The sequence below is a fragment of the Fukomys damarensis genome, unplaced genomic scaffold (assembly GCF_012274545.1).
Source record: "Fukomys damarensis isolate Sample0158 unplaced genomic scaffold, DMR_v1.0_HiC HiC_scaffold_5, whole genome shotgun sequence".
NCBI classification, from domain to species: Eukaryota; Metazoa; Chordata; class Mammalia; order Rodentia; family Bathyergidae; genus Fukomys; species Fukomys damarensis.
In genome coordinates this window covers 16,735,347-16,757,920 of record NW_022900917.1, presented here as the reverse complement: position 1 = coordinate 16,757,920, position 22,574 = coordinate 16,735,347, and the positions used below count along the sequence as shown (strand labels likewise).

Here is a 22,574-nt window from a genome sequence, read left to right as displayed (position 1 = left end):
TTTCATAACAATAAACAACACCTTTCTGAATATTTTCCATACCCCACAACCTTTCTTTCTTTTTTTTTTTTTTTTGCTATTGGGGATCAAATTTGGGTCCTTGTTTTTGTGAGGCAGGCAGCAGAACCACTGTGCCAAATCTCCAGCCCTTACAACAAATCTTTTTTAATAGCACCTTGAAAAGTAACTTTTTACAAAAACCATGATTTGAATTCTTTGTCACTTATATCAAATTTGTTAATGTGAAACATACTTTTATTACTTGAGAGTTTTGAGGCAATTCTGCTGAGAAAAGAAAGGTTCACAAATATTTATCATCCTGTTAAATTACTTCTATTTGCTTTAAATTTTAAGACAGATTAAAACAAAATAAACAAAAAAATACCTCCTGATATTCTGGATACAAAGTCTGCTTACACCAAGGATACTAGGTAATCTTCTAATTAACACTTATAACATGTAATAATCCTGTAGGGAATTCGAATTCAGAGATCTTGTATTTAAATCTTATAGTGCAGCAAAAAGTCAATGGAGAAATGCTAACTGAAGGGACATTAAAAAAAAAAGCCAAAGTAGCAACAACTATGAAGACAAGAACTCATTTCTAAAACGACAATCTTTTGGAAGTTTTGTTTTAAAATAGTATTAAGAGAAAATGAGGTAAGAACAAAGAGAGAAGGAGAAAAAAGGAAAAAGAAGACTGAACCAAGAGACAGAAAATAAGAGAACAAAGAGAAGAATGGTATATGTCTTATCAATCCACAATTCTTTGGAAGGTTTACATTTTTAGTGAATTATGAAACACAGCAATGTGGACCAATGTCAGAAAGCTAAAAGGTATGAAAAAAATATTTTTCTCTTGCAAGTACTCACTTGTAAAAGTTGTGTTGCAGTAGCTCTTTGTTCAGGATTCTTCACTAAACACTTTTTAACAAAATCGGTGAAATCATCAGACCAAAGTTCAGGCTTCCTGAATGTTGGTGGTGGATTTGTGGGAATCATAAAAATAGCCTAGTACAAATGAAACATCCAAAACACCCAGTAAGAATCACAACAGCACAACCAAATAAACAAATTTCTTTATCTATCTTTCATCAGACTTTAAATCTCAAAACAATTTAAGCTGTTCTTAGATTTCCAGTAAGACTGCAATTCAGGAAGTAAATCCATCTGCTACTAATATAATCATTTCCCATTAAATTTCCTCTATTTGAATTGTAGCTCATTGAGCACATCATTCTTTATTTACCTATTATTTTTTATCAGTCTCCAAAGAAGACTTTACATTTCTGACCCTTTCACCAAAGGCATTTCCTAATTAAACAGACATATTCACAAATTTTGGTACTGCACGCCAGATTTATTTCCTGTTTCAGTTTTATATAAGTACTGTTGCTCAAGATGGCTACTTAAGTAGTCTAGTTTGCATCTTCAACTCCAAATACTTAAGCACACATGAAATTACTACTGTAATTTGAAATCATAGCTACAAGATTTTTACTTCTCATCTTAAATGTGAGTCATGATTCCAAATAAAAAAGTTTTAAAGGTAATATACCACTTTCATTTATTAGTAATGACTTAGTACTAATGATTCAGTAGTAATCACAATATATTGAGACAGCTCAACATTCTGAAGCTATAAAAAGCTTCCAACTCACAACTGTTCTTCTAGTTATCAGGTCACCTTTTTTTTTTAGCCAAGAGAATTAATCCCTAATGCTCTTAGGAAATCATTGTAATGAATTAACTTCTCATCTGATCATCTGGACTAGTTCATAAAATGCCATCACTAAAATATAATTTTCTTTGAAAAGATTATGAAACAAAACTGAAACAAATGTTATCACTCAATACATATTATAATTATTTTTATAATGCTAATAAGCAGCAATGACAAAAATCTTTACAAAGTAAAATGAATAGAAAATATAACTGAATGTAGTTCAATAAATAAGTTTTATAAATCAACATAATAGGTGAATTGAGGGAAAAATGGCTTTTGGGCAATCTTAATTAAAGTAAGCTACAATCATGAGCTCTCAAAATATATATACAATAGCATCCAAAAATCTCCCCTTCTAGGTTTCAGAATTCTTTAACTTTTCAGAAAACAGATGTCTGCCTCCTTGTTTTTTCACTTGGCTTTTGGCAGTGTCCTCCCTTTCTCCCACTCCCTCTCTATCTCTCTCTCTCTGCAAATGAATTCAATGTACATTAATTTATGTCCATTTCCCTTAATTCATAAAGAATATGGAGGTGGTAATAATACAAACATACAGTAATATTTAGAAACTAAGTTTTTAAAAAAAACATTGAAAAAGGCTAATCACAGCTACGGTTAAAACTTCTCTTCATATATAAAGAAAACACTATAATTACAGGTAAACTTATAAACATATTCTAGGTATATCAATTTCAACGTATTCCTTACATAAGATAAAGCTAGTGTATTCTCTGAATTTGCATTAGCTGATTAAAAGCCATTTACAAGAACTTCAGGGTCACATAATTTCCACAGTAAAAGTTATATAACAAGTTATTCAGTTCAATCTTCTCATTTTACAGTAAAACTACCTAAAATACTGGGATAGCTGATAAAGTTGAGCATTCAACCAAATTTTTTTTCTCATTGAGTTTACTGGTACATTTTAGGTATCCAGTACAGTTACATTCATCATTGGGATCCTGTACCTTTACATAACAGGTCTTGGTTCTCATTTTTTCCCCTTATCCCTGCCCTCCCTTCACCCCTTCTCCCTTCCCTATTTACAAATACTTTATTTCCATTTTTTCATTTTCTCATGTTTTTTTTCTTTTCCCTTATTTCCTTTCCCTACCCTTCCCACTTTCCCTACACCTTTTCTTCCTATTTCACATTGTCAATTAAACCATTAGGATCTTATGTACCGTTAGTTTTTCACCCCAAAGAAATCACTCAGTATTTACACACGTGTGACTTATTTATTTCACTTAGGAGTATATACTCAATATGTATCTATTTTCCTATGAATGACTGTAATTTCTCATTCTTTATGGCTGAGTAGTATTCCATTTTATAGAAAAACCACATCTTCTTTATCCAGTCTCCAACTGATGGGCAAATGGGCTGTTTCCAAGTTTTAGCTATTACAAACTGTGCAGCTATAAACACAGATGCACATATATCACTGTGATATGATTCTTTTTTAAAATTGAGTTTATTCATACATTTTAGGCATACAGTACAGTTACATTCATTATTGGGATCCTGTACCTTTACATGACAGGTCTTGGTTCTCATTTTTTCTCCTTGTCCCTGCCCTCCCTTCACCCCCTCCTCCCCTCCCCATTTACAAACACTTTATTTCCATTTTTCATTTTCTCCTATTTTTTTCTCTTCCCTTATTACCTTTCCACTACCCTTCCCACTTTCCCTAAACCTTTAGCCCCTTTCTTCCTATTGTGATATGACTCTTTAATTCTTTTGGAAAGATACCCAGCAGAGGGATGGCTGGGTCAAATGGAACCTCTACTCCCAGCTCTTTGAGGTATCTCCATATTGATTCCCACAGTGGTTGCACCAGTCTGCACTCCCACCAACAATGGAGAAGGGTTCCTTTCTCCTCAAAACACCACCAACATGATGTTACTGGTTGATTTCTTGATAGCAGCCATTCTTTGTGGCATGAGGCGGAATCTCAGTGCTGTTTTCATCTCCATCTCTCGAATGACTAGTGATGTGGAACATTTTTTCATATATTTACTTGATGCTTTTACTCCTTTGTCTGAGAAATATCTGTTCATTTCAGATGCCCATTTTTTAATCGGGTCTTTATATTTGGGGGGGGCTGATTTTTTTGAGTTCTTTATATATTCTAGGTAAGATTCTGTCTGAGAAGCAGCTGGTAAAAATTTTTTCCCACATGGTAGGTTATCTTTTAGTTTTGTTGATGGTTTCTTTTGCAATGCAGAAACTTTTTTAGTAAGATGAGATCCCAGTTGTTGATTCTTTCTGCTAGTTCCTGTGCTACTGAAGATTTGTTCATAAAGTCTTTTCCTATGCCAATGTCTTAAACCAAATTTAAATGTAAGACAATTCAACAAAAAAGAGATAGTCATTTTGACAAATGGTATTAGAAGACTGGGTATGCACATGCAAATAAAAAAAGCAGATGCATTTCCATGTTAAAACATATAGAAAAATTAACTCAAAAGGATCAAAGACAAATGGATGTTGTGCACTATTAATCTTAGCACTCTGCAAAGCTGAGGCACAAGTTCAAGACAAGGTTCTGTAATTTAGTGACTTAGTGAGTTGCTGCCTCAACATAAAAGTTTTTTTTAAAAAAAATCTGAGGGGAGAGGCTAGCAATATAGCTCAGTGCAAAGGTTGTGGGTGCAATCTCCAGTACCTTCCCCAATAACAACCTAATTATAAGAGCTAAAACTATGAAACTCCTAGAAGAAAACAAAAGAGGAAAGCTTCATTGAATGTGGCAAGCTTCATTGAATGTGGCAATGATTTCTTGGCTAGAACAAGAGTCCAGGAAATTTAAACTAAAAATAAGTAAAGGCCGGGAATTTAGCTCAGTGGTATTGTGCCTGCCTTGCAAGCACAAGGTTCTAAAATGAGTCCCCATTACCCAACCCACAAAAGGTAAACTAGACCATTAAAATTATAAAATTTATGCATCAAAAGACATTATCAAAATGTGCAAAGGAATTCACAGATGAAGACTATTTACAAATCATATAAGAAACAATTAATAGCATAAAGAACCCCTATATCCCAACAACAAAACTACAAACAACCCAATTTGTTAAATGGCCGAGGAATTGAATAAACATTTCTCTAATGAAGCTATACAAATGGCCAATGAGGTCATGAAAAGATGACTCAACATCACTACTTATTAGGAAAACATAAATTGAAACCACAAAGATGTACCAATTAATGCTCTACAGGATGGCAAAAGAAAATGGAAAAGGAAAAGGGGAAAGTGAATGGGAAAGGAGAAAGAAAGGGAGAAGAGAGAGGAAAGGGAGAGGGGAGAAGAGGGGAGGGGAGGGGAAGGGAAGGTGTGGGCAAGTATTTGGAGCAACTAAACCCTCTCTGTGCTGCTGCTGGAAATGTAAATGGTAGTCACTATGGGAAAACAGTATGTTGAATCAGAAAGAAAGGGAGAAGAGGGAGGAGGGAAGGAGGGAAGAGGCAGGGAGAAAGGGAGATAGGAAGGCAGGCAGGCAGACAAACCATATGACCCAACAATTCCACTTCTGCATATATACCCAAAAGAATTTTTCAGAGAGACTGGAACAGATATTTGTATGCTGATGTTTGTAGTAGCATATTCATAATAATCAAATAGTGGAAGGGATCCATGTGTCCACTGACAGATGACTGGATATACAAAATGTTGCATAAAGCAGAATACTATTGAGACATAAAAAAGAAAATTTGGACACACACTACAATATTGGTGAACCTTAAACACATTATGTTAAGTGAAATAAGCAGTGGCAAAAAGGCAAACATTTTATTATTCCTCCTAAATGAGGATTTAGAGGAATCAAATTTATGAAGACAGAGAAAAATGTTGCCAGGACCTGGGAAAAAGAGAGAATGGGAAGTCAGTGTTCAATGGGAGTGAGGATTCAGCAAGGGAAGATGACATCGTCCTAGAGACGGATAGTGGTGGTTGCTGCATAGAAATGTGAACATACTTGATACCACAGAACTGCACTTAAAAATGGGTAAAATGATGAATTTTATGTTGCTGGTTTTTTTGTTTGTTTGTTTTGTTTGTGGGGTTTTTTGAGATAGGGTCTCACTATGTAGTTGAGACTGACCTGGAACTCACTATGTAGTCCAGGCAGGTCTAGAACTCATAGCGATCCTCCTGCCTCGGCCTCCCGAGTGCTGGGATTACAGGCGTGAACCACCACGCCCAGCGAATTTTATGTTGTTTATATTTTACTATATAAAGAATATGAATGAGGAAAAATACAAAATAACAATCAAGTTCAGAAATATTTCCCTACTACATAAAAGCATGGTATTAGATATTATACAGAACTTAACAACATAGCAGAAAACAAAGTCACTGTCCTTAAGAAACCTCTAACTCAGTGTAGTGATAAAGACCAAACAGTAACATATCTACAGCATAGTAAAATAGTAAAAAAAATTATATAGGGCATAAAGAAGAAAGGTCATTCCCATCACAGTAATAACAAAGGAGAAAGGAAGGGAGTGAAGATGGCTGCTGAAAAGATTACAGAACAAGCAGATTTATCCTGAAGACTCAGAAAGGTAACGTGAAAAGGGGATTAAAGAATATACAGTTGCACACCAAAGAGTCTGGTCTGCAAGAAAGTATTCAAGTGACAGTTTTTTAGTGAGAGGAGGGGAGTGTTGTGTTAGTTTTTACTTTTTTTTTCCTTTCTTTCTTTTGGTACCAGGGATCGAACTCTGGACCTTGTGCTTGCAAGGCAGTTGGCAGCAACACTGAGTTAAATCCCCGGCCCTGTTTTTTACTTTTAATCAGAGTATATTTATGAGCCAAGATGTAACTCAAAAACTGAAACAAACTTGTAGACACCCTAAACATGGAACATAGAAGTCAGTTAGGGACTAGTCTAGTGTAGAATTCCCAACATGAGTAATAAAAAGGTCAAATTAGGATGATATTTATAGGAGTGAAATAGAAGAAATGAAGCAGGAGAGACTTCAAAGAACCAACCATACCTATTAACAATATTGTTTGATAGGGCTACAGAAAAGAAAAATGAAGATTACATTCAAGAAATAAAATTCAAGCAATGAAAAACAGACATCTCAATTGTAAGAGATTCCAGCAGTCTAACATTTCACTGTATCATTGTTTTGTTTGGCTTCATTTGGTTTGAGATGAGGTCTCCATGTTGCCAAGGCTGGCCCTGAACTCTCGATCCTCCTGCCTAAACCTCCCTAGCAGCTGGTACTATATCCACACCACACCACAGCTGGCTATATCATTCTTCTGAATGTCCTCAGAATAAGCAGCTATTTACTACAATGCATTATAACTGGTTTCTAATTTGTGAGGCGACTCAACAAACTTTACTTGGTCACAGGAATAAAGACTCAATATTCAAGTTTGTTGATAGTAGAGTAAAAATTAATCTCTTTACCAGCATAAACATCATCTTTCAAAAAAGGGTAAATCCTTTAATAGATGAGAACATTCTTGCACATACAATATTATATCTATGACAGTCCTTCAAAAGCAAGATAGCCAGTATCATAAAGAAATAAGTATCTTTCAATCCAACAAGTATTTATAAAGAGATTTTCTGTGTTCAAATGATGCTTCAATGTAAAGTGGCCACCAGAGGGGCCATAGGACAAATAGCACCAGTGGGGTCATTTTGTTTAGACAGCATCAATCTCACATTCTCACAAAGCAAGAATGTGCAGGAATTAGGCTGATTTAAACCAGGATGTATATTCTCCTTTTGTATGGAACTCTTTTAATCTACTCAATCAGCTACTTCACCTGATGATAGTTCCTTTAAGTATTTGACTTTGTAAAGCCTGCTAGTACAGGTTTTAAAATATCATACACATTTCAGATCCAAACAGCTCACAGTAAACTTATAGAAAAAAGAAAAGAAAAGAAAGAACATACATGAAACAAACAGCAATGGAGTGTCAGAATATGAAATTCTTCTTGTAAATGACTTAATCTCAGACTCACAATTGAGTTAGAACCTAATAAAGCTTTGAGAATGGACAAAATATGGTTAATAGCAGCTGCTGGAAAAGGCACACAAATCCACCTGCTACTTCAAATTACAGAATAAAAATAAATTTTAACTCTCATCTCTACAAAACAGTTCAAAGGACCTACAAAAGTCCTTATACAGACTGACTTCAAACTGCAGGTGAATGATACTAGATTGTCTAGATAAATGTTGTTTCTCTGCACTTCTGGTACAAATTGGCGGATAACAACTCAGTGATTTATGTCCTTGAAGCTAGTGCTTTCCTTTGAACTTTGAGCCAATAAGCTGCAATTCTTATCTTCAGATAATCTCAACATATAAGGTTCACCTCAGCAGTAGCTATTAGAAAGCCAAGGATAAAAAGCTTAACTCTTAACTCTTATTTACCCAGTACTATCATAAAATGAAGCTAAAATGTCACATTTTATGCTCAAACAAGCATTGAACAAGCGTGAGCACTGAGCATACAGTTCAAATATTTTTATATACAATCTACCCAAATATCTCTCAGACAACCAACATAACTTTTATTTCCAATTTTAAAGTTAGAAAACCAGTAATAAACTAATAAATTTTCTCATACTTTACTATGTTCAACTAATTTAACCTAATCATGACTCACAGAGGATCTCCAGGTTTTATACAAGTTCATTAGGAAATAAGTCCCTTGCTGTAGAAAGTTTTGACAATCAGTGACTAGTCTTAAGACTAAAAATTCACTCCCTTACCACTAACTAGATCACACAGACACACATTACAGCTATATAATTTATCTTATCTCTAACACCATTTTGATTGAAGAATGTTAGCATAATAAATTATATGATTATCCTGTGTTTGTGTCTACACAATGTGTTGCTTAACTACATACAGAACCTCTGATTACATTTTAAAGAGAACTTGCCTAATCACAAGTAATCTTAAAAAGCCAAGTAGAAGTGACTCAAAACAACTAGTTACCTTCAGACTTAGAATTTCATGCCTTGGGCTCCAAGAGTGCCCAGAAGATGTGGAAAAAGCTTGAACTGAGAAGCTACAATGCATGAACTTTTATCTTAGGGGAATGAGTCAACAGATATGTCTGAAGCTGGATTTGTGAATGTACAGAAGCAATAGGCATGCCAGAGTCACAAAGAAATACACGCCATTATTTAAGAAACCCAAGTACATGAGCAAAAGGTTATCTTCATAACAAATAAGTGAGATAAAAGATGAGAAAGCACTTTATAAAACTACAAGGAACTAAATAAATAGCTGTTTCCTGATAGCAAGCATATGTACACATAACAAGCTTCAAAGTCAACTAAAAAAAAATTTATGAAGAGAAAAAAAAATTTTAAGTAATAATTTTTTAAATACTCCTACAAATGAGAAAGCAAACAATACAATGTCATGAAGCCAATACAGGACCTGAGTCAGATCTGGGTTCTAAATTGTCCTCCGATTGTACAGGTTCAACTATTTTGTTTGTTTTCTTATATGAAGAGGTTAGATTAGATGTTTATCAGGTTCCACTTTGTATATAAAAATGCTCTGGGGCACTCTGATCTTGTAGCAATCTATGAGTAAAATTCTAGCTAGATAAATATTAAACTGCTACTTAGAAAGATGTTGGAAAAGGGGAAGAAAAAACAAGGATAAAGACCTCTGGATGTTAACATAAATACAGTCCTAAATTTTGTTACCCCTTCCTCAAACACAAATATAAAATATAGAGATTCTGAAGAGAACAGAGAAAGTCTGAAGTGAATCTTGCTCCAAGAGTATGGATTCTATAGGAAGCACACACTAAAGTATCAAGAGTAAGAACTTAAAATTCACAACTTACTCCATTCCCACAACTTCTATATCATTAAATAACCTGACCAATAAAGACCAATTTGCCAAATGAGAAGGTGAATTCAAAGAAGAGGTGCATTTTGGTGCCCTCGATAAATGTGGAAAGTAGTGATCATAATGGACAGGGCAGATATAGAACACTCCCATTGTTATAAGGTTTTTCTGCCCAGCCTACTCTAGCTCTAACTTCCAGGCCACAGAAAATACAGGGAAAAGCTAACAAGTTTACATCAATGTAAATCCAGACTCTGGAAAATCCTATTGAAAAAAGATTTTAAAAAGTGGTCCCATTCTTTCAAGCAGTCAATGTCAGAAAGGGGGGAAAATGTGCAGGGGAGGTGGGGGTGTTGCTGATGTGTGCTAAGTGAAAAACTGTGAATAATTGTTAATGTAAACTAGATAGTAGACGATGTTAAAAAAAAAACCTTAATTTTCTTAGATGTATATTCCTACTCTTCAAGGCTGCATGCAAAAGTAAATGTTCAAAGGCAAAACATGAAACAGTTCAAAAAATTAATGCAGACAGGAAAGGAAGAGAGGAGAAAAACTGGATGGATGGATGGATGAACAGGTAGATAATATAATCACAAGGGCCCTGAAAAGTAGAAGAGGGAGGCAGAGGAAGAAAGCCAAAGAGAGATGTGATTATGGAAGAATGGTCTACTTTGAAGCATTCTTCAAATGCAGCTGCTTTGAGGATGATAGAAGTTGGCCATAAGCTAAGAAATATGGGCAGCCTTTTCAAGCAGGAAGGACAAAGGAACAAATTCTCCCCTAGAGACTCTAGAAAGAAAGGCAGCCCTGCCTACACTTCAGTTTTTACCTACAGAGCCAGAAGGTAATAAACTTGTGTTGTATAAACATTAAATATGTGCTAATTTGTTACTGCAGAAATACGAAACATAATAAAGACAGACAGTTAGAGGTCGGCAGAGAAGAGGACAGAGAGAGGAAGAAGTTGTTATCCAGAAACGGACAAGTATGGTAAGGCTAGTATGGTAATGCTACAGTGCCATGAGGATGTGTTCTCCACTTTCCAGGTTACTTCATGGTCTAAGATGGCTATTTTAGCACTAGCTACCATGGCCTCACTCCAAATACCAAGAAGATCAGTGGGAGAAGAGCAAAATAGTACCAGTCTGTTTCTTCACCTAACCTCTCTCAAAATCCAGCACAATGCTTTGCTTCTTATGTGTTCTAAATACACTGTACTTTGAAAGCTCTTTTCCAGGGGCTTCAAAACCCCCTGGAATTTCCTTGGAGTGTCTTTTTTATACTAATAAGAGTAATTTAGGGTAAGGCCCTCTATAGCTTCAGGAATGGGGGCTGGTCATGGGAAGAACCATCATGTGATTGAAAGATTAGTACTTCCAGCTGAATTGCCCCAGGACAGGAATGCTAAAGACTGAGTTCACATACATACATCACTGATTTAAGCAACCATGCCTATTTTAATGAAACACCAATAAAAATTTTGTATACTGAGGCTCAGTAGAACCTCCTGGTTGGTGCACATATTCATGTGTCAGGTGAGGCATCTCCAGAAGGAAAAGACAGGGAAGCTCTGCCTTTCCCCAGACACTGCTATATGAGTCTTTTTGGCTGGTCCTTGTAATCTGTATCCTTTATATTAAAACTGCAATCATCCCAGTAATGAATGTAACTATATTGTATACCTAGAATATACCAATAAACTCAATAAAAAAAAACTACAATCATAAGCATGGTGCTTTCCTGAGTTCTTCCATCATTCTAGTGAGTTATTGGAACCTAAGGGACACTGAAGGAACAGATGAATATATAGCAGATTAGTCAGAAGTACCATGTGAGTAACCTGGGCGACCCTGAAGTACAGCTGGCATCTGAAATAAAAGCAGACATTTATGTTAGAGGCTATGCCCTTGAGTCCATGGGATCTTGGCCAACCTCAAAGGGTTAGCAGCAGAATTGGGATGAAACAGTATCACAATATAGGTAGCATTCAAATATACCAAAACAATGAAATTAATACTCAAATTGATACAAGAAATAGCACTTAAACAAAGGAGAAGGATGATGTTTCTCAACTGCTTTTCTCTACAGCTGTGGTTCTCCCAGTGTGGTTCATGCATTCTTTCTCAACATGATTTCAGGGATTAATCAGGTCAAACTTATTTTCACATAACACTAAGATATTCTTTTTCTTTTAATTGATATTTGCACTAAAGATACAAAAATCAATAATAGGTAAAACTGCTGCCACCCTAACACCAATCAGGCAATGGAACCAAACTCTAGTGATGGTAATCTCTGTTATTTATCACACTTTAACAGATTTTAAAAGAAATGCTAAATTTCAAATAAAAATATCCTTGATGAAGAGAACAACAGGCCAGGTGTTGTGTTGCAAGCCTATAGTCCTAGCTACTCGGGAGACTGAGGCACAAAAATCAATTGAGCCCAGGAGTTTAGGGCTAGCCTGACCTCATCTCTTAAGGAAACACAAACACCCCAAAACCACAAAGGTGGAAGAGAAGGAATTCATTTTACCAAATGATAATGTATGATTAAACATTTTTAAGTACTTTGTGTGATCAAATGGGAATATGCATTGTTATGGCTTGTGTGCCTCCCCTCCATCCCGCCACCCCTGCAAAGCTTCACGCAGTCATAGGGGTACTTTGCAGAGGTGGCTGGATCTAGAGTGTACAGTGCTGGGATCAAGAGTGTGTGATGACTACATCAGTCCACTGATTGGTTTGGCGTAGTTCTGGCTAGGATAATGGGTGAGTGAGTGCTACAACCACCTAGGACAGGAAGGCTGCATAAAATATAAGGGAAAAAAAAAGGCTAAACCACTCTCATCTGTCTGCTTGCCATCTCCTCTGCAATGCCCTTGTGCCATGACACCCAGACTTGAAGCCAGCCAATTATGGATTGAAACCTCTATAAACTATAAGCAAAATAAACCAACCCTTACTCCTTTAGCTTTGGGTGTCAGGTATTTTGTCCCAACAATGAACAAATTAACTATTTTTACCCAATACCAGAAGACAGTGATTTGACTCCAGGAAAAGCATATATATATATATATGATTAATGTGCAAGGTAATCTACAGCTTGTTTCATGAAATGTCTTTTATAAATGAAAACTGATAGACTTCCATTACTTAAATCTAGGTATCTTAAGAGATATAATCTCAAATATGAACTAAATGGGCCTATAACAGGAAGGAAAACAGATGGTATTTTAGGTCAGGATTTCAAATGATGATTCACTTTTTCAAAAATTTCTATCTGCCATCATGAACTTGCCAGCTTCCCAATACTCAGAAACTTTTCTTAGGCTGCTAATGATAGTGAAAAATGTAATTTTCTGAAACTGCATAATGTTAAATTAGAAAGATCTATATAACAATGCTTTCCAAATGACAATGTACAGCCTTACATAATCACATTACAAGACAGAGAAATGGATTTTGCTAGGTGTGGTGGCTCACAACTGTAATCCCAGACTCGTGAGGCTGAGGCAGGAGGATCACTGTGAGTTCGAGACCAACCTGGACTACACAGTGAGTCTCAGGTCAGTCTCCACTATATAGTGAGACCCTGTCTCAAAAACCCAAAATACCAAAAAAAAAAAAAAAAAAAAAAAAAAAAAAAAAAAAAAAAAAAAAAAAAAAAAAAAAAAAAAATCCCTTGCCCCTGGTTGGCTTAGTTTGAATAATGACCTGATCAAATAATCAGTGAGAAACATGGAGGAGGGGAGAAATAATTGATACATGTTAGCTAGACTAACTGTATATATTATCAAAACAATTTCAGAAGCACGATGAAATCTAAAAGAAAAGTATATCAGAGCTTTAAAAGGCAAAAGGAGTAACACCACTTTCATTTAAAGGAGCAATCTGGAATGTATAAAAATGTTTCAAAGTAAAAACAGTATGATTACAAAATGGAAAAAAGGGATCCTGAACAAAAGATTCATAAAATGTTACTTATAATAACTTAAGCCTATGATTAGGGAAATAAATTGATATAGGGAAATAAATCTGGTATAAGAGTTTCTAGGACTAATTTAAGATTATGAAACACTACTAAAAGATCAAAATACTATAAGCAACATCAGTGGCTTCAATTTAACCAATATGCAACAATAATTCAAGTCAATCCAAAGTAAATCAAAAGCATCCATATCTGCTATCAAGATCACTGTTATCATTTGTAGAACCCAGGGCAAGAAAACAAAGACCAGAGCTTATAATTTAATTACCTTCTTTGCCCACTTGATTCCTAGAATATTTTAGAACACGTCTTAGCTCTATCCCAATGCCCCCCAACCCCCAGACGAGCACCCAACAGCCATCTCTTGTCTATCACCATTTTGGTGCAGTCTGACCTCATGGGACAATCCTAGGAAAGATGCTTGCACAGGACCAGGACCATTTACAAAGGGAATTCTAGGGTCATGGGTAAGCAGAGCATGACCTAGCATGCAAAGTTACAGCCTGTGACAGAAGATGCAGCACGGCAGAGCAAGGTCAACACAGGGGCCTTACAAAGTACAATCTCTGAGCAAAGACTATAGGTAGGTACTTGGGTCTAACACTTATGATTGACAACTATTCACAAAATTATCATTTGGCAGAAAATAAATACATGAAAAAACATTCAATATCTCTGGCCATTAGATAAATACAAATTAAAACTACACAGAGATACTATCTTAGCCCAGAAAGACTGGCTATCACCAAAAAGTCAAATAATAACAAATGCCTTTGGGGATATAGGAAAAAAGGAACTCTCCCATATTGTTGGTAAGAATGTAAACTAATAAAAGCACTATAGAAATGAGTGGGGAGAGTCTTCAAAAAGCTAAAAATAAAAATTCCAGTTGACCTTGCTATACCCCTTCTAGGTATCTTCCCAAAAGAGTTAAAGTCATATTATAGGGATACATGCATATTTATAAGAGCACAATATATAATAGCTAGAACTTGGAAACAGTGTATATGTCTATCAACAGATGAATAGATTTAAAAAGTGGTATTTATATACAATGGAGTACTATTTTATCATAAAGAGGCATTTTACCATAAATGAAGCATTCGTAGATAAATGGATGCAACTTGAGACTATAATAATAACTGAAATAAGGCTAAGAGTAGGAAGTAGGGAGAAGTCTAAATAATTCCCCCAAATCTGAGTTGTTTCAAAAATATTTTAATATATATGCCAATTTGTTGCATTTATACTATTAGTCTGCCTTAGTTCGTTGAAAATAAAGCTTATATCTGTTTGTTCCTTCTTTGTGAAAGAGTCTTTTTTATTTATAACTTGTAATCAGTAACATTTTGGTCATTAGTAGGAAGTAGGGAGAAGTCTAAATAATTCCCCCAAATCTGAGTTGTTTCAAAAATATTTTAATATATATGCCAATTTGTTGCATTTATACTATTAGTCTGCCTTAGTTCGTTGAAAATAAAGCTTATATCTGTTTGTTCCTTCTTTGTGAAAGAGTCTTTTTTATTTATAACTTGTAATCAGTAACATTTTGGTCATTCTTTTAAGATTATGATACACAGTGAATTAACTATTATTCTATAATTATTTTTGTTATGAAATTTTGCTTTTTCTTGGCAGTGTTTTTTTACATTTTCTTTATTAATATCTACTTGTATTACATTAAAATAAAAAAATATTATTTGACATAAAATCACCCTGAGTAAAAAATTATGTCACAGCTTACTGCCAAAGTGAACAGATTATTATAGAATCTATGATAGTTAATAAAGTCTCAACTATAGCAAAAAGTAAAGCCCAGGTACAGTGGCACACACCTATAATCTCAGATGCTAGGGGGAGACTAAGGAGTGGAGGCAGAAGATGGCAAGTTCAAGGTCAGTTTGGGCAATTTAGTGAGATTCTATTTCAAAAGTTTTAAACAGGGCTGGGAATATAACTGAGTGACAGAGCACTTGTATAGCATGCATGAGGCCCTCAGTTCAGTGTCCAGTACCAAAAAGAAAAGCAAAATGTGATAAAGTGATACCAATTATAAACAATACATTATTCATTTCAATCATATCTAATAGAAACTGCAAAACTTAAGCAGATGCTTACACAAAGACTTATGAATGAAAATTAATACAAATAACTAAGTTAAACAAGCAAAGGTCAACATAGAGCTCTTGTGATTGAATTAAGATAAAACAATAATCTAGACCTAAGATAACAAAAATGGCATGCAAATAAATGAGGTTCTAGTCCAAGAACAGTATAATGCCCAGTACATCCAGTTTAATAAAAGCACTATTAGTAGAAAAATAATAAAAGTAAATTAGGATTAAGAAAAAGTAAAGCTGATTAACAGCAAAAGATATGACTAAGATAAAAGAAACAGCTGAAAATGCAGACAGCCTATAATAAAAAAAGACATATAGTCAGAAAGAAAACAGACCTCAGGAATTCATTGTGAAAGTTTAAGCGTACAGTAGAAAATTTTAGGAAAAAAAAGCTAATGTAGTCCTTCAATCTTGCCTTAGGAATATTTAATACATTCATCAAAAATGATTGCCAAGTAAACATCAAATTTGACCCAAAATTAATGAAAATGATAAAAATTTTCATGTATGTATCAGTTTCTAATTCCATTATTTGTTAACCAAGCCCTATGGACCACAAGCAACCACCCACCCAATTCCAAACCCTAGGCTAGTGGTTCTCAGCACAATTTGTATAACAGAACCAGCTGGGAAGCTATTTTTAAATTAGTAGGGCACTTAGACTTTCACCCTCCTGGAGATAATTAGATTACTTCCCCTCCCACTATCAGTGTCAGTATACACTATGTTGAGCCTGGGCTTCTTCCCCAACTGGGCAGTAACTGGGTATCCCCCCCATACCTACTGAAGAGGTCTAGAGCACAATCAAGACTTTCACTACCACCCAGCAATAAAGAGGTCAGTCCCAATACAATGGAGACTATATGGGAAGCCAGGCCCCCTATCCTTAAACCAATAGTAATGAGGAGCCACCCCTACCACTGGTGTCAATAAAGGCTGAGTTGGAAACTTAAACTCAGAAGTTTACCTACCAGGAATGAGCTCCTTTCCCCAATAGGGGCAGTGTCATGTACCAAAATAGAGTTTAAATAGGATCCGGAGTCTTAGAATAAGATTATTTTTTAACATACAGTTTTCAACTAAAAATTATCTATCATATCAAATTGACCTTCCTGATCTATTGGGGGAAAAAAAATCAGTACCATATATGTCAACACCAAGAGGACAAATATTTTAAAGCAGTAAAAATGAATGCTTCAATGAATAATTATGAAGATGGTTAAAACAAATATAGAGAGCCTTAGCAAATAAACAGCAGATATAAAGAACCAAATGGAAATTTTAGAACTGAAAAATACAATAACCAAAATAAAAATCTCAGTATTTGGCTTCAACAGCAGATTGGATGGATAGAGAAAACAATCAGTTCAATTGAAAGATAAATCATAGAATATATACTATATGAATAACAGAAAACAAACTAGGTGAAAAAATGAACAGAGCCTCAAAGACCTATGAGACTAAATAAAAATATCAAACATTCTTATCTTTGGAATAGCAGAAAAAGAGAGAATGAGGCAAAAAATGTATTTGAAAATATAATGGTTGAAAACTTCCCACATCTGGCAAGGTATAAACTTACAGATTCAAGAAGATGAAAAAATCTCAAATAAAATACACCTAAAGAAATCCAAACCAATACACATTATAATTAAATTTATGACAACTTAAGACAAAGTGGAAAAAACTTTAACGCAAAAAAGAACAATTACACTATATCTATAGAGGAAAAATGACAATAAAATTCTCATCAAAAATCACACATGTCAAAGAGAAGTGGTATAAAGTATTGAAATAAAAGAATCAGAATACTGTGTTACTGTATATCCAATGAAAACACCCTTCATGAGTGTAGGGGAAATCAAGATATTCACAAGTGAACAAAGACTTAGAAAACCAGTTGCCACAGCCCCACTCTAAAAGAATAGCTGGAGTAGATTCTCCCTATATAAAGAAAAGTACAAAAATAGGCAACTTGGAATATCAGGAAGATAAGACTATAGTGCGAAAACAAAGGATAAATATGACAGATTTTCCTTCTACTTATTTTTTTTTTTAATTTTGAGTTTGAGCAAAATTACAGCACCATGTGATGTGGTTATAAGTGTATGTAGTATATATAAGACAATAAAAGGGAGAAGTTTAAACAGACATAGAAGGAAGTAGGGTTTCTACATTTCATCCAAACTGGTAAGACATATACTCATAAACACATAGAGAAATCAAAACTGAACTCTTGAAAAATGTTCAAGTAGCCCACCAGAAGGTAGAACATTAAAAACAAAATAATAGGAAGCAAAAATAAAATGCAAGACTTAAGCACTAATATTAATTACACCAAAAGTAAATAATCTAAAACTTACACAAGGCCCTGTGTTTGACAGCCAGGACCATACCACCACCACCAAAAAGTACAGAAGACTGTAAGAATGCATTAAAAAACATGATCCAGCCAACTCTATGTAGTCTGTAAGAAACTCACTTCAAATTTAATATAGGTATGTTGAAGAATGAAAAAAGACATGGAAAAGATATGTCATGCAAATATTAATCAAGGAAAGCAAAAGTGGATAAATTAATACCAGATAAAGTGAATTTCAGTAAAGAAAATTATCAGAGACTAAGAGGGACACTAGTGATAAGACATAATCCAACAAGAAGATAAAGCAAATGTAAATGTGTGTGCACTAAACAAGATACAAAATAGGTAAAGCCAAAGCTGAAAATTGAAAGGAGACCTTGACAAATCCTCTATTACCATAAGAAAATTAAACATTCTCATATAACTGATACAAATCTAGACAGAAAATCAGTAAGTTTACAGAAAAATTTAACATCACCACTGACAAAACTGACAATTTATAGAACACTCCACTCAACAACATAGTATACATTATATTCAAGTGCCAAGGAACATGTCCAAGAAAGACCATATCTTGGGACATAAATAAAAGTCAACAAATTTAAATGAATTGAAATTAAAGTCTCCAGTCACAGAGAAATCAGACAAAAAGATCACAGGGAGATCAAATGCTTGGAAACTAAACATTATACTTTTAAGTAATCCATGAGTCAGAAATATATTCATGGGTCAAAGAAATTTCAAGGGAAATTTTAAAAATTACATTTCATATGAATAAAAATGAAAGTACAACATACCAAACTTTTAGGACACTGCTGAAACAAGGCTGAGGAAAATTACTAAGTGCATGTATTAGTCCAAAAGTCTCAAGTCAATAATCTATGCTCTCAACCCAAGAACTTAGAAAAAGAACAAAGTGAACACAAAATAAGCAGAAGAAAATAACAACAGGAATCAGTGAAACTTAAAACAGAAAAACAAAAGAAAATTAATGAAACAAATAGCTACTTTTAAACAGAAAAATAAAAGTGACAAATCTCTACCAAATTGACAGTGAAAAAAGGTTGAAAATAGTGAAGTTTCTGCATAGAAAAATGTGTCTTCGGTTTTAAGTGATTCTTGTTTAACACTGATGCTCATGTATAAGGATTGATCAAAATATATGAAGAATGCTTAAATTTTAAAAACATATCACAGTAAATGACACAGCACAAATAATGATGAAATAAGTACATTTGAAGTGAGGGAGAGTATTTTAAGGGTGACTACTGACAACTTCTTTTTCTTGTAATAAAACTTTTTTTGTATGTTTATGTTACATCCTGCAACTTTTGAACTCATTAATTTTACAAGTGTTTTTGTTTGTTTTCATTTGTTTTATTTTTGGTATATTATGTGGTATTTTCTACTATCTGCAAGGATAGTTTTATTTTTCCTTTCAAATCTGAATGCTTTCTGCTTCCTCTCCTTGCTTTCTGCACTGGTAAGAACTCTCAGCACTGTGCTGAATAAGAGTACTAAGAGACGACATTGATTCTGTTCCCAGTAGGAGAGAGGAGACATTCAGTCTTTTGCCAGGAATTATGATAGCTGAAAAGTTTGTATACATTTTTATTTATCAAATTGAAGTTCTCCTTATTTTTATTATTTTGATATTATTCAACATGATCAATAAGTATTGAATTTCTTCAAATGTTTTGGCTGTACAATGTGACTGCTTTCTTCTTTAGTGTGTTAATATGGTAGATAATAATATTGATTTGATGTGAATGGTACACTCCCCATCCAACAACAGCATACAGTGTGAATACAGGTTAAGAGATTAAATTTGGACAGAGAAGGAGAACTCTCTTCCTCTATGTGGATCATATTAAAAAGAAGAAACAATGAAACAAGAAAAGGAAGAGAAAAGGAATAAAGAAAAAAATAAAAGGAGGGAATAAAGAAAAAAGAAGAAGGGCATGAAAGATAAGTTTTGACTGTTATGAACTAAACTGTGTCTCTCCAAGTTTCCTGAAGCCCTAACTCCCAACATTAATATATCTGCAAACTGGGCCTTTACAGAGGAATTAAGGTTAAATGAGGTTATAGAAGTAAGACTCTAATCTATTACGACCTGTATCCCCTAAGAAAGAGACACTTTAGGGAATGTACATGCCAAAAACAAAGGCCATATGAAGAAGGCACAATAAGATAGCAGTCATTGCAAGACAAGGCAGGAGGAGACCTCAGAAGGAAGCAGACCTGCCAAATCTGGACTTTGGAAGCCTAGCCTCCACAACTATGAGAAAATAGATTTCTGTTGTCACCCAGTCTGTGATGTTCTATAGAGTATCATGAACAGACCAGCATACCCATTTAGATGAGGGAAGGAACTCTAAACAGCTAGTTGTCTCCAGTTTTCCTCTAAGCTAGAAGATCTGAGCTGACAAGATTTTGAAACAGATTCAGAAGAAGGGAATGGAGGAGAGAGAAACATGTGAAAAGACTGCCAACAGTTGAAAGTTTTGGTAGGACACCAATCTTTACAGTTACATAAATGCAGCTTAGCAGCCTGATTAGGAAGAACCTGGTAAAGTGGTGAAGGTAAAACCTTTCTGAATAAGAACTCAGCTATTATCAATGGAGCTGTATCTTGGGTTAGTTATCTAGAGTTATAATAGGTATATGGAGTGCCAATAAAAATAATAATATTTACCCCTTTTATAGTTGTGAAAATTACAATAATACATGTAAAACTGCTTAACATAAGATCCGCCACCTAGCAGATGATTTAGAAACAAAAGGTATAATAATTATTACTCTGAGATTGGTGTACAGTCGGTCATTGCTAGGAGGGTCCCTCAAAAAAGGAAAAACAAGGGAGTTAAAAGAAAGTGGTTCCAGAAATGGGGCAGACCCTACGCTACAGGGAAAGGAAGTAAATCCCTAAGGAACTCACAGGCTGGAAAACCCAAGGAAAAATAAAGTAAATGGCTTGAGGATAACAACCAGTTGAATTTTAAACCCAAGAAAGTGGCTTCAACTGACATGAGAAAGAAAGAAGATTGAAATTAGAACCAAAGTCTCCTGAGAGGACTTTAAATCAGCAATTACTTCTTATACATAACATAATGGGAAAAAAAGACATAAAAGAACACCAGATTAAATAGCCTTGGCTTTAGCACAAGACTTATCTATAGACAAGTCACTTAAACTGCTGGGCCTTATTGCTACGGAAGGGCTACTGACAAATCATCTCTGGTTTATGCTTTATTGCCCCTCTCTCATGCTTCCCTCCCACATCACACATATACATTTACCCACCTTCATTGCAGGTAAAGATCAAGAAAGGGTAAAGATTTGAAAGCAGGCAGATCTCCAGATGACATTTACATTCCACACCTTCTAACCCCTCTTTTCTATCTCCCAGGACCATCTCTGTAACCCCCTACTCCCAGCTCTCCATGCTAAGTTCCATGCTTCTGCCTCCTTTCTAACCTTTCTTTCTTCCTCCCACCCACTGAAACACATTTCTAAGTATGTATCTGTCCAATAATGGAATGGCAAACTGATTAAGCCATTCCATAAGGCAAGAATGAATACTTCTCTTCTCTACACTTAAACCTCCCAAAGGTGCTTTGCTAATATAATTCCAAATGAATGTCTCAGGCCAAATTTCAAGTTGAATGGAAAGAGGTAATCAGGCAAGGAAAATTGTTTATTCCTCTATTTTAAAGTTGTGAGGAAGAAAACAGTGCTAGTGGTACCTGAGGAAAAGACAAGCAACCACAGAAAAGATACGGCAGGTCAGATTGGTAGAATAATTTCAGGGCACTTTTTAGGACTGCAGACTTGCCTAAGTGGCTAAAGTGGGGGAATTATAAAAGCAGAAAGGCATTATAACAAAGCTGTCTACCCTACTACAACCTTCAGATCCATCAACCAGATCAATTCTATTCCTGGGACTCTTAAGCCATAGCTATTCCCTATTAGAAATGAAAGAGTACCTGCCACCTAAAAATTTCAAGAAACAATCTACAGATAATTTAAAAAATTATGGAAAATGCAGAATGTGTCTTAGAGACAAAGTCATGACTTCCTTTCTTTTTATTTAAATCACTTTAACTACAAGTATCTTTAACATCTTGTCTTTAACTATAGCTATATTTCATTCTTCCAGATATGCAGGCCAAAAATTTAAGCCCCAAATCCTTGACTCTTTCTCTCACATCCCACATTTAGGCAATCAAAAATAAAAAATATACCAGAATCTGAGCACTTCTTCACACTTACTTAGCTGGTCCAAACTATTATTATCTCTTACCTGCATTACTGAAGAAGTAACTTCCTCACTGTTCACCCTGTTTCTTTCTTGTACTCTACCATTTCCTTCTCAAAAAAGAATAGGCCTTGTTGGGTGTGATAGCGCACACTCCTAATTCCAGCACTCAGGAGGCTGAGGCAGGAGGATCTCTGTGAGTTCGAGACCAGCTTGGGCTACATAGTGAGTTCCATGTCAGTCTCAACTATACAGTGAG

General features: G+C 34.9%; 1 protein-coding gene across 3 annotated transcripts in view; it reads right to left on the bottom strand.

Annotated features, from left to right (window-relative positions):
* Stk3 (serine/threonine kinase 3) overlaps positions 1–22,574 on the bottom strand; it is a 336,937-nt gene that overhangs the window by 111,750 nt on the left and 202,613 nt on the right. For all 3 annotated transcript variants that reach the window (XR_004515711.1, XM_010619566.1, XM_010619567.2), the window contains one exon: positions 874–1,011. Coding sequence is in view for 2 of the 3 variants with exons in the window: in XM_010619566.1 (XP_010617868.1) it covers positions 874–1,011 (138 nt within the window). In the remaining variant the exon portion in view is untranslated. The remainder of the gene's footprint in view (positions 1–873; positions 1,012–22,574) is intronic.